Below are 13647 nucleotides of genomic sequence, written 5' to 3' on the forward strand. Positions count from 1 at the left end.
AGCGCCAAGCCCTAGCATCGAGGACCACAGCGGAGGGGGGTTCAACACACCCAGTGTGCTGGGGAAGCTGTCCTACAATGACGGGGGCCACCATACCCCGGTTTGCTCGGGGCAGTCCTGGTTTATACCTATTGACCCCACTCGTTGAAAGCACCCTCCTTCTCTCTCAAAAGTGTCCCCGTTTGGAAGATAAATTATATAGAAATGAATCTTCCAGGGATGCCTGGGTGGCTCAGTCGGTTAAGTGGCTGCCTTCGGCCCGGGTCATGATCCCAGGGTCCTGGGATCAAGCCCCGCATTGGGCTTCTTGCTCAGCAGGGAGCCTACTTCTCCCTCTCTCTCCCTCTGCTTGTGTTCTGTCAAATAAATAAAATCTTTAAAAAAAGAAATGAATCTTCCAGACAACTGAATTTTACCCTCTTTAAGTTCACACATTACCACTTATAACAGGTGTTTTGGTGTGTCTTAACTGAGACTGGGATTTTATAGTTATCCTTGCTTCAAATCTCATAAAAAGGGGATAAATTTGCATTTGTTCTGAAAACAATATAAAACAAAAGGAAAGCACTATACAGCTCTTTGTGCAGATGGAAGGCAAACATCACCAGGTGGGAGGCAACCTGCGGAGGGTAACCTGCTTGCACCCAAGGCACATCTTTGTTCGAGGAGGCTCGTGGTCCTCGTGGTCCATCCTCGTGGGATGTTGCAGAAGGAGGCCAGACCCTGCCTCTGCCTGGGTTTGATCCCAGCCCCAGTGCTTACTGCCCAGGAAACTGACCTCTCTAGGCCTCAGACTCCTTATCAACCAACCAAGAGAGATGAGAGCACAGACTTCTTGGAGTTGGCAAGTGTCACCTGGGGTAACAGATGTGAAACCCTTGGTGTCAGTCCTGGCATGGACTCAACGTGAGTTCTGACTGGGGTTATTATTATTAGAATGATTTGCTAAGCAGTTGCCCATGGGGGTTTAGCATCGGAGTCTCCTGAGCCTGGGGAAAGGTCGTGAACAGGAAAGGGGCAGGATGTGTACGCGAGTCCCACAGCAGGCCTGGGACTGCTCTCCTCCAGAAGGCCCGCGTCCGGTCTTGGTGTCTGGGAACTTGGATTTCGGGAGGGTTTCCCCATTCTCTAAGAATGGATCCTGGGGCACCTGCCTGGCTCAATCGGTGGAGCGTGCAACTCTTGATCTCGGGGTTTTGAGTTCGAACCCCATGTTGGGTGTGGAGCCTTCTTAAAAAAACAAAAACAAACAAATAAAAAAAGAATGGATCCTGTGCCTCAAATGTTTATGCCGAACATCTGCTTTCCTTCCGGGAGCCTGGAATCCTGCAACATGCTGGGCAGAGGGTGTCTGCATGACGAGCACCCAGTAAAAACCCCCGGTGCCAGGTCTCTGTTGAGCCACCCTGGTTGGAATCTTGCACCTGGAGCCCCCCACTTGCCCACCAACTTTGCTTGAAGGGGTAAAGCAAAACATCTTGAGGAGGCTAAAAATAAACACGAAACTTTCAGCTTTGTTTCCAGGTCCCGTATGCGGCATTGCCCCTGCGCCCCATCTTGGATCCCATCCCCAAACCCTCTTTAGCACTCGACCTCTGTTATTGGCCCCCACCTGATACCCCACCATTTTGCAGACTCAGATTTGGATTTGCCTCACATTTTTGTTTCGCTTAATTGGAAAGGAATATTCCTCTCAGTCGTTATGGAATGAAAACAGAATTGTGTTTCTGAACGGCTTCTTTCCCAGTTTGTTTCCCAAAGGAGAAAATCTGCTATTGGAGCTGATGGTTTCCCCAAATCAAAGTGCTGTCTTTCACTGCAAAGGACTCACAGCAACCGAGCAGGGCAAGGAGAGCTGTGTGGGTCAGCTCTGAGCTCGAACCCAAGGCTAAAGATAGAACCTGTTCATACAGGAGTTTCAAAGTCTTCATGTAGAATCTGCAGTAATGGCAAGTTGTCCATAATAAAACTGACCCCAGTAAAAGATCTGTAGCTCACTGTTTTGTCGTTAAGTTAGATCAGGGAAAAGCCAGTGCTACCCAAACTTCTAGAGGTTTTAACCAGGCCTGGTGGCTGGCCCCGGGACCCTTCACATTGGATCCTGCTGTATCCGTTGCCGTGTTTCCATTTTGAACCTGCATGTGTCTGTTGGGGGTTCAGACCCAAACCCTCATGCACGTTCCTTTCACAGAATGAGCGAGGCTGAGGGGGGATGAATGGTGTCTGGAGACTCCCTAACAGTCTGCTTTCCCCATATGTGGGTCTTCAAACTGATTCAAAATTGTTTGCGAAGATGGAGATAGCTCGGATAATAACCGGATTATGGGTGCATGGAGTTTGTCACATCATTCTCTGCATTTTTTAAATATGTTTGAAAATTTCCATAATGAGAAGTGTTTTTCAGAAGTCACATTTGACCTAAATTACATAAAAGAAAGGAAATGGGGGCGCTTAAGTGTCTGCCTTCGGCTCAGGTCATGATCCCGGGGTCCTGGAATCGAGCCCCACATTGGGCCCCCTGCTCAGCGGGAAGCCTGCTTCTCCCTCTCCCACTCCCCCTGCTTGTGTTCCTTCTCTCGCTGTGTCTCTCTGTCAAATAAATAAATAAAATCTTAAAAAAAAAAAAAAAAGAAAGGAAATGGGTAGCAGTTATCTTCTGGTGGGTTGTTTGCTAAGACCCCATGGGGCCTGCAGGTCCAGAGGGGCACAAATGTTGGGGAAGTTCATTTGCACCACATAGTCAAGTTTAAATTATGATGAGGGCATCTTTCCCACCTTAAGAGAAGGAAAGCAGGGATGGGAAGGGGAGGAAAACCTGCAGAAAAAAAGAGCCTCAAGAGCAATTGCCAGGTATGGCCCTCATTAGGCTCCTGATGCAAGCCAGAGGACCATAAGAAAGCACTGAAGAGACCACGGGAGACTTCTGAACACTGATTAGATGCCAGTGGATCCCTCAAGGCACCCAGGCCTCTCTTCCTCTTGGGGACACATGTCCACCTCCACGGGACAGGCTCCTCTGAGCATCGGATACAGCCACACAGAGCCAGGGTTCTTGATAATACTGTTTATTGTCCATTGACCGAGCGATCACTGAAGAATGATACAAAGCATCGGAAACATGCGCAGTCTGCTTGTCAACGTTCAACAGCTCTCACGTGTTCCCAGCACAGGAAGGTCTCAGACTTCATATTCCAGCAAAAACACATTGCCCAAAAGTTTAAAAAAAAAAAAACCCCAAAAAACAAGCAAAAACAAACACAATCAAACAAAGCTTTAAATTACGGCAGCAAGTCCGATATTTCTTAATACTTATCAAGCAAAGGTTTGAAAATAACTACAATGTAAACTTCATTTTAAATATTTTGAGTTGCTTGCATGAAGACAAGAATGGAAGGAGGAATGAGCAGTGCATAGAACATAACATATAAATTAAACAATGCCGAATGGAGAGCCTTCTTCAACTACGTGCACATTGCAATTGTTGACTCTGACGGTATCTGGGTGGCTCTGTCTCTTGCCTGCCACCGGGCACTTCATCTTGAATTTTTTGTTTCTGTTTTTGTTTTCTGCTCAGCATGGCTAGAAGACCAATGTGTGTGGATTGAGTATAAAGGCCATCTTTTAAAACCAACCAACTCAAAGATCCTTTACTTTGTAATGATTTGAACCAGAGAACAAAAGGTAGCAGATGGAAAAAGCAACCATACTCTAAGAAGGAAAGAAAAGATCTGAAGGAATCCACCATCATAGGCTAGCTACCATGCCATGCTTTCCATTCAGGGTCAAAAGCTTCCACGATGCAGAAACCTTAAAAAAAAAAGTGCAAGTCTAACACCTACCAAGGGTAATAAAAAACACAGCACAGGAATGATTACAGCTGATGTCAGAAACAAACCAAAACACTTAAAAAATCAGCAGAAACAGGAGTAAATGTTACATATGATAACACCATACAGGAGGCAAACAGGGGTGGGGTGTTATATTGATTGGAGGGGTCTGGTGTTCTTGTATATACTGAAATCACATGGACTGGTCCATTATGACATCTTACAAACTTTCTACCACTGTACAGCATGAAAGCACCCTTAACGCGGGGGCTGATTCCTGGCTATTCCCCTAGTCTGCCCTAGAAAGGGAAGTCATCAAAATCTATGCTGACCAGGTCCTGGCAGGCATGGGGGGCTACCTGCCACGTGGGGGTCAGGAGTCTTACGGGTGGTTTGGGGTCACCGCAGAGTACAGCAATGCTTAGAACGTGGTGACTCTGGAAGCATTCTGCAGGAGGACCACTCACAGGCTGACACACTTGGGTTTCCGTGTGTGCGTGTGTTTGCGCATGTGCTCGTGTCCATGTACGTTTGCCTAATTTGCATGAAAAATTCAGAACCGTTTATACCATATACAAGTAGGAAGAAAAAGATGACTTTTTGTTACTGAGAGATTTCTGCTTGCGTTAATCCCCTTTTTACTGGCCGCAGAAAGCCGTGCTCAGGGAACAGGTTCTCTAGTCCTCTAGGATGTTTTTTGACCGAGACATCGAATATGACAAATCTAAGTGGAGGCTGGTACAGCTGGGATTTGGGTTCACAGATTATCTGAGAATTGATCTTTAGAAAAATGAGATGTTGGCCGCAGCATCCCAGAGGCCCAGAAAGAAATTCACCGAACCCACCTACCTCCCCAATTTCTCTCTTCCCAGGTAAGACTTCACAACACGCCCAGCTAACTTCACTCCCAGAAATCCGTGCCCAGCGCAGTGACTGTCCGTCTTTGCGGGGGGAAGGGGGGTGTCACGGTAAAGCTGTGGCACCTGCTCAGGAGGGGCTCTGAGGTGCGCTGGGGGGCACAGCAGGACCCGGTTTTCGATGTCCTCGGGATGTGCAAACAGAGCACAACCAGCCTGCCACTGGCCACGGGCAACCCCTTGCAAAGCCAACGTGTGCAACTCAGCTGCATGCCTGATGCCAGGAGGAGGAGGAGGAGGAGGAAGCCAGACTGATTTCAGAAGCCTGGGAATAAACGGCAAGGGGAGCCAAGTGTCCCCCCAAACGTCTGCCCTTGGGGCAGAATGCCACGGACTGCCCGAGAGTCGGGGTGTGTGGTAGGGGGACTGAAAAGGACTTGGCCGAAGCTGAAGCTTGTCACCCGCATCGTACAAGGCCCTGGAGCGTGGCTCCCACTGCGAGTCTGCGGATTAGCAGGATTAACTGGGGCTCCTTCGAGAGCGAGCCACTGGTCCAGGGCTGCTTCTGAATTTATGGGAGTCACAGGTACTGGGAGTCCATGATGGGCACCGAGGAGACGGGCACCTGCAGGGGCGGGGACTGCCACCGTAGGGCCAGAGGTGTGGAAGCTGCAGGAAATGAGGGACATGCCCCTCTCGAGGTGAAAGGGACCTGGTAGGCCTGCTACACAGTCTTGCAACGACCCTCAAAAGTTTCTGCAAAATGCACATTTCCAGGCTCTGCCCTGACCAGGCCTGGGGGACTCCTACGTACGGGCCGCCTGCTCAGTGTTTGTGACGGTGCCAGGGCTGGGGCTGGGCCCATGCATCCCACCCCTGCCCGCACCCAAGGACGCCCAGGCTGGCGGATGGGGTGTGGGACCACGACCACGTTTAAAAGGGAAATGGGGGTGGGAGGAGACTCACACTAATTTAGACCCACTTGGATGACTGTTTTATTCATGCTGTTTCCGGGAAGGGATGTCAGAGCTGGACCAGTCTAAACTCTTGGAGGCTTTTCCGTTGGCCAAAGGGGTGCTGTTGGCCTGCTTACGGGTCCTCAATATCGAGAAACTCCTGCTTGGGGGGCGCCGCTCCACGGTACCACGCACAGGAGCCGTCGCTTCTCTTGATGCACGCGAAGAACTTGGCCTGATGCCCGTTGATGTTCTTCTCCGTGACCCAGTCCATCCAGAGGCACTCGTCCGGAGACGAGATGTAGCACGGGATCATGGGGCAGCGCGTGATCTAGGAAGAGGGACACGGAGGCGGATCCGGTCAGGGACTGAGGCCGCTCAAGGAGGCATCTCCAGAGCCTAGCCACGCACCCGGCAAAGACGTTCAAGGGCGGTTTGTCAAATGAATGACCACATGAGCACAGCGGCGGGGCGGGACACGGGGGCTCGAGTCGAACCTATTCCATCAGCAGCCTTTCCTGAGCTCCCCCTACTCTCTAAGCAGCAGCAAGGCAGGCTGCCTGGGTGGGGGGGATGGGCTCTGGCGGGACCCCTGTGCACTGTCCCTGCGCCCCCAGCGACGGCCGGTGGCCCCTCTGAGCATGACACAAAGGCCTCAGCGTAGCCGCACCCTCCTGGGAGGAGAACGACAACCACAGAGGGTCTTAAATTTCCTGGAGCTGGGTTCTAGTCAAATAAAAAGGATGCTCTCTTGCTCTGAAGCATGCACGGGCTTTGGGGGGATCGGCAAGCAGCACTGGGGTGGAGGAAACTCAGGCCACAGAGGGAAAGGGAAGAACTCAGTTTTATTTTGTTTTGAATTTTTAAATTTAAATTCAACTAATTAACACAGAGTGTAGTATTCGTTTCAGAGGTAGAGGTCAGGGATTCATCAGTTGTATGTAACACCCAGGGCTCATTCCATCATGTGCCCTCCGTAGTGCCTGTCACCCAGTTACCCCCTCCCCCCCAACCCTTCCCCTCCAGCAGCCCTCAGTTTCTTTCCTATGCTTGAGTCTCTTATGGTTTGTCTCCCTCTCTGGTTTCGTCTTGTTCTGTTCTTCCCTCCCTTCCCTTATGCTCCTGTTTTGTTTCTTAAATTCCACATATGCGTGAAATCATATAATAATTCTTTCTCTGACTTATTTTGCTTAGCGTAATACCCTCTAGTTCCATCCAGATCGCTGCAAGTGGCAAGATTTCATTTGTTTTGATGCTGAAGAACTCAGTTTTAATTTCACGTTGGGCACGGAGCCGTTTGCTCCACATACACGTTGCCGTGGGTCAGAATTCACATTTCGAATGAGCTGAGGGACCGGCTGGCGATGATGTATCAGCACAAGCAAGAGCGCTAATCAGCAAAAGCCAGTCCCTGCAGCCTTCCGGCCCCAGACCCACTTCTGGGGGCAGAGCGGCCCTGGCACCTGGCGCTGCTTCCTGTGCCGGGGCCGGAGGCACAGACGGTGGGGACGAAGGGCGGCAGGAGAGAGAGGACCCAAGCCTGGGGCCACGGAGGCCCGTCTACAGCGGCGCGTAATGTTAGCACGGCTCCAGCTGGGTGGGCAGGGGGAGGGGCACAGGGAGAGGGACAAAACAGACTCCCCGCTGAGGAGCCCATGCAGGGCTCGATCGTGACTTGAGCTGAAGGTAGATACTTAACAGACTGAGATACCCAGGGGCCCCTCTGGGCTGCTTTTAAGAAGGGGGCGGGTGTCAGGATTCTCTGTGGCCCCAGGGCATGGAAATGGCTGGGACGTTCTTTCCCAAGGCACTCAAGTCTTTGCACTTGTGCATCCATAGAAAGGACTCACAACAAGCATCTTGTTCTCCCCACAAAATTCCTCCCCCTGGGAGGCTCTCCTTCCTAGAAGCTACAGGCCACACGGCTAGATTGCCCGGACCTCCCAAATATCCCTCTGCAGGGGCATGCCTGGGGCTCTGTCCCTGGCCTGATGGCCTCACTGGTGGAGAGGCCGTACCTCCCCAGAGTCCTATCCTAAGGACCCCGTGGATGGAGAGGTCCTGGAAAGCCAGGGATCAAAGCCCGGCAGTCTCCCTGGAGACAGACGTGATGAGGGAAAGCCCAGAGGAGGCGGCACCAGCTTACCTTGCACTCACAGCCCATCTGGTACCTGTGGTTCAGGCTCTTCTTCTGGGTGGTGCTCAGGGTGTCCCAGGGCACAATGAAGTCACACAGGGTGATGTGCATCTTGCCATTCCCCTCGGCCTTTCCTGAGGAGACAGAGATCACCAAGCTCAAGGCAGGCTGCTGGTCCCCCTCCTCCTGCTGAACCCCGTGCCCGAGTGCAGCTCGGGTGTATGGGGGCTCACTGCTCACAATGCCGTGGGCTGTGGGCGGAGCTGCAGCCTCTCCAAAATCCCCGTGTGGGAGCCCTGACCCCCAGCATCTCAGAATGTGCCTGTGTTTGGAGATGGGTCTTTCATGAGGTGATTAAGTGAGATCACATGGGGGGGGCCACATCCAATAAGAACGGGGTCCTTATAAGATGAGATCAGGACCCAGACAGGCACAGAGGGACAAGCATCAAGGCCACGGGGAGGAGACGGCCGCCTGCGAGCCCCAGGAGAGAGGCTTCGGGAGAGCCAGCCTTGCCCATGCCTGGATGCTGGATCCCCAGCCCCCAGGACTGCCAGGGAATCAATCCCTGGTCTGTGGTGCTTTGTTACAGCACCGTGAGCTGACGGATACATCACGGATCGTTTGTGCGGAGTAGAACGAACACTCCAGAGCACTTGGCAGACACAGGAAAGGACACAGTTGGAAAAAACCTCCCATTTTCATTACAGCGAACACTTAAGACGCATTTCCTTCCAATACTCCTTCACACACGTGTATTCGCACAAAAGAGATCACGTTGTATGTAGATCATGTTGTTTCCCATTTTATTTTTCACACACATTTTCCGCCATTTGATGTTGAACTTGTCTGGGTTTTTCCACCATGAATAGCAAAAACACGGAATTTTATAAAATTGGAAATCGGCTCCGAATTCCCTTCAGGGCAGGGGGAGGAGGCGGCACTGTTTGTCTTTTTGACCTCAGGCTCCTGATTCTGCTCCTTCCCTCTCCTGCACCGCAGAGTTCGTGCTGGTGACAGCCTTGGCATTAGCCAGGCAGGACACAAAGACAGGCAAGTGCATTCTGGTGAATGGCAGAACCTAACGAGGGCTGGAGAGGTCATGTCAAATCTCAGCCCTCCGGCTGCGATGGCACCTTGTGAAGAGCCACAAGGGCGGGGTGATGAGCCGCAGAGGGAGGCTCCCCGAGGGGCAGACAGGAGCCTCGGGCTGCACCCCGGGCTCTCCACTTGACAAAGCTCCAGGACATCCAACTTAATGATCTCAGGCACAGCACGGCCGTGGAGAATCCACTAATAGAAACAGAGTTCGGTGAATAATGCTGCTTGTGTGCTAATAATGCACCCCTGCAGCGAATCAATCGCACCGCGATCTCTGGCCAGGGGAAACGTGGGTCGGCAGGCCTGAGGCTACGAGTGGGCACGGGGACATCCTGTGTGTCGGGCAGGTCGCAGGAGGCACCCCCTGGATGTGAATTCTGATGCTCTCTCTTCTGTTTTAACGACTCCCCTTACTTTTGGGAGCTCTATTTTCCCTTGTGTCTGTTCGGACTTAAATGACATTCCAGGTGAATAAAAGGATCAAGGAGCAGGATTGCTACTGCAGCATTTATTCTGAATCCTAACTAATGAAAGAGAAGTGTTCGGGTGGCTCTGAATACTTCCAAAATAAGTATTTGGCTTTTTCTTTTTTTCTTTTTAAGAACTGTACAGCCCTTTTCTATGAGTTCAGAGTAGCTGGTGGGGGGGGGGGCGGAAATGGACAGATGACAAGTAACTCATTCTGGTCTCCTTCCTTCCGGAATGTACGGCCAGAGTAGGTATATACGGACAGTAGCCCTCCTCCGGCCCTGCCTTGTCGTGCTTGACAGAGGGGCGGGGCTCGTGCTGGCTCCGCCCTCCAAACGCCTCACCAGGCTGCCATCCACGTCTGCTTCCTGTTGGTCTTTGCCTTTCTTATGCCTCCAGCTCCTTAACCAGATCATAAGCATGAAGGGTAAAAGTTCAGTCTGAATCCTTTTTTTATCTGCAGTTCCTCGCACGTAGTAGTTGCTCAGTAAAAGTTTACTGACAACGACATGGGTATTTGTTCCAACAGTTTGCTTCATCACCCACCTTCTTTTGCTGTTGATCTTTTCATCACCAATCCAAGCTCCCCGCCGAGAGTAGGACATGGAAGGACACGGAGATGCAATGCAAACTGTCTGTCTTCCATGGCCCTGGCTACGGGGCTCCTGTTTACCTTGGATGTCACGTATAAATGACATAGCATCTCAGAATGTTCCAAAGGACACCCTTTCTGTACCGGTCCAGTTACTAAGACTTGGTTGGGCACGCACCATGTGAACATCTGTTACAACATCTTCCTACGTCTGCCTTGGAAAAATGCACAGTCTTTCTTGGAGAGAAAAACAGGAATTAATTAAAATTTGTAACTGAGGGCTGTAGATTTCTTTTTCCTCTTGGAGGAGAACGCTGCAGAAGAAAACTATAGGGCCAATTCTATTACAGTTCCTGAACATGAGCGTCTCCTGGTGCCCAGCTCAACATGTGAACTTGAGTCATCAGCCCAAGAGGCGGTGGGCTGCCTCGGGCCATGCGGTCACTCCTGGGGCTGCTGCCAGCCCTGGCTGAGTGGTTTACTGTGCCCCGTGATTTCTGGGTGGCCCATCCTGACTCCAGGACAAGATGGAGAGTCTGTGCTCAGAAAGTAAACACCAGATTTGACCCAGAGCCACCTCACTGAGCTGTGGAAAGGAGTCAGCTCAGCGAGGTCCCCCTATAATGGGTGGGCTCGCCCCTGCTGGACGTGCCTTCTGTGGATCTTAGACTCCAGGGCCAGTTAGGAAACTCAGATGTGCCCCATGTCACTTGCTTGCTTCCAGTATTAAACGTGAAACAGTGGAAGATGATAGGCACACAGTTACAAGCAGATGTATCTTCAAACAAAATGTATCTTCTTCATTTTTTTTACAAGTGGAGCTACAATTTGGACGGTTTCAGTTGTAGCAAGCCTAGCAGATGTGCGCTACAGTTACTTGGAGAATTGTCTTCTAGTTCAGACTGGGGACAGTTTAATGGACCCGTGTGTAGGAACAGAGCAGGACACATACATGTGACGTGATAAATGACCTCTGATGGCAAATATGAACGAGTGAGCTTCTGCATGAGAATATCAACATTAGCAGAGTAACGGAGATGATCAGGCTCTCTGCCTTTGACTCACGATGCTTCATTTGGACACAGAAGCCTTTTCCTTCCAGAAAAGAGGCTGAGCAAAATAGATAAAGAGATTCTCCTACCATGTCCCCCGAAATAACACAAAGCAACCACTCACAAGATAATCACCACCAAGCTGCCGTGTGCAGCCTCCATCCTCAGCTCTTACTCTGGACCCACACTTTCGAAGCAGCTGGGGCGGCAAGACTAAAACCAGGACCACACAAACAAAGAAGCAGAGTGCCACGGGCCCGGGAGTCAGGAAGACACGCCCGGCAGTGCAGCCCAGGCACGGGTGTGCTGAGAAATGCCTAACAACTGGCTCCCCCCGGGGGGAAAGAGCTGCAGTGCCCGGCACCTGCCAAAATCTGCTGCAGATGCTCGTGCCCTGATTTCAAGGTACCAATGAGATATCAACCAGAATTTAACAATCGGCCTGGGAAAGTGCACGTGTGAAAGTTCAGGCACACACCACCGGACCTGGGGCACATCGTTCATCTCTCTACTCCTCCGTTTTCCTCATCTGTAAAATGGGGACCATATAACAGTGCCTTCATTGTAAGGGGTTATAAGGATTGAACGGAATCCACATGAGAAGCTTTCCGAGGCCGTCAGGGCCAGGAAGAGGGCGATCCTATTTCTATTAACAGGGAGACGGCGAAGCTGGTTTGCATGAACCCAGACCTAGGTCACCTTCCCTCCCAGGAGCCCACCGGGAGAGGACCCTGGCCTGCCTCCCATCCGTGCCTGCTTCGGCAGCTCTGCAGTCTGGTCGGCTGCCTCTAGAGGGTGGTGTGAGGAGCCAGAGACCAAGAGCGAGGTGCTCCTTTTAAGGGTTTATTCCCCAGAGACCAGCACACAACCTGGTGCTGAAAACGGGAAGCCGTTGGTTCCTTAGGGCAATAAGTTCCCTGAACCATGGGAGGTCTCGTCTCCCTTCCCTTCTCTCCACGGCTTATTTTTCTGACCATAAAAACAATAAATGTCATTTGGAAAATTTTATGAATACAGGGAAGCAGTAAAAGGAGATAACACTGATGCTGTCCATCCTGGGCACATGCGGACCAGGTCGTCTCCAGCCCTCCCCGGGCGCCTGCACCCCGCGCCCCGTGTTCTGTGCACCTGCCCTGCCTTGCCCTCCCCCAGGTCACGGTGACAAACACCGTCAGGAAAGTCCCTGCTTCATGATTCTGTCCCCATACCTGTCTCTCTGGTTGACTTTGTTTTTCTTACTGTAAAAATAGTAGATACTGCAAATGTAAAATGGTGCAGCTGCTTTGGAAAACAGTCTGGCAGCTCCTCAAATGATTAAACATAGTCACCATATGCCCTGAAATTCTACTCCTACGCATCGGCCCGAGAGGGATGAAAACACAGCCACGCAAACACTTGGTGGCGGGTGCTAACAGCAGCATCGTGCATACGAGCCCAAAGGTGGAAACAACCCCAGTGTCCATCAGATGACAAATGGGGGAACACACTGTGGTCTATCCTGTCAAAGAAATAGTATTCGGCCATAAAAAGGAGAGGCGTTCTGATTCACGCTATGTGGCTGAACTCAAAAAATGCTGTGCTGAACACAGTGCTGAGCGAGGGATGCCAAGACAGACAGGACCACAGAGTCTACGATTCCATTCACAGGACTCTGAAGTAGGGAAACCCACGGGATCAAAAAAGAAATAGATTGGCGGTTGCTGGAGCTGGGGGGAGGGGAGTGGGGGCTGGGGAGGCGGAAGAGCAGAAGGGTCCAGGGTTCTCCGACTGTGGCCGTGGTTGCAACCCGATGGATTACCCAAACCACTGAATGGCGCCCCTTAAATGGGTGAATGGTAGGCTGTGTGAGTTATAGTCAATAAAACTTAAAAAATCGTGGATGCTCATAAGAAAACATTTAGAAAGGTCAGAAGTGCCCATCAAAGAAGAAAAAAAAATCTCTCATCATCCCCAAGGAGAGGGACAGAAGTCTTGATGGAGCGACGAGCCAGGGACACAGATGCCAGGCAAGAGTGTTTTAGGGGAGGGAGGGGATGTTACCCAAGGAGAGGTGACAGCCATGTCCTCTGTCCCACTCACTCCACATTGCATCTCCCCCCGGCAGGGACCCCATGTGCGCGGCCCAGCCGGGGTCAGTGCCAAATCCTCTGGATCCTTGGATCCGTGCACCTGCCACCCGAGACGGTCTCTCCCTCCTGAGCTTTCGCTCGCTGCTCACAGTACCCTCCCCCCAACAAAAAAAACCCTGTCTTATTTTCTCTAGTTTCTTCTCCTGCCCGCCCCGCCCAGGGGGAGCGTGTGTGCACTTCCCTCCGGGGTATCTCCTCCTGAACTCCTGTCACGCCGGGCACAGCGCGAGCCACCTAGTGGGCACCTACCTGCTAAGTATGTGATTTTTTAAATATTCTCAGTGAATGGGGGAAAAAGTACAAATAATCCAAACAGAAGAAAATCCCCCAAGTCACAGAGATTTGGATTCAGAATGTATTTTTATGATTAAATTCGGATTGTATAACAAAATATAATGTCAGACTAGGGGAGCTGTCCCCTCCACTCCCCCCGTCTCCTCCCAAGTTGTGAGCTGACTCCTGGTTCCCTAGGGAGCATTTCTAGCGTCCGGCACGAGCCTCCCTTTCAGGAACAAAAGGCAAAAATTC

General features: G+C 51.3%; 1 protein-coding gene across 1 annotated transcript in view; it reads right to left on the bottom strand.

The window, feature by feature from the left end:
* Positions 1–3049: 3049 nt before the first annotated feature.
* TIMP2 (TIMP metallopeptidase inhibitor 2) overlaps positions 3050–13647 on the bottom strand; it is a 46522-nt gene continuing 35924 nt past the window's right edge. Inside the window, exons 4-5 of the mRNA XM_036069582.2 lie at positions 7787–7911; positions 3050–5971 (exon numbers count right to left, since the gene is read on the bottom strand). Coding sequence (XP_035925475.1) covers positions 5774–5971; positions 7787–7911 — 323 coding nt within the window. The 3' untranslated portion in view covers positions 3050–5773. The remainder of the gene's footprint in view (positions 5972–7786; positions 7912–13647) is intronic.

Source organism: Halichoerus grypus, chromosome 2, assembly GCF_964656455.1.
Source record: "Halichoerus grypus chromosome 2, mHalGry1.hap1.1, whole genome shotgun sequence".
Lineage (NCBI taxonomy): Eukaryota > Metazoa > Chordata > Mammalia > Carnivora > Phocidae > Halichoerus > Halichoerus grypus.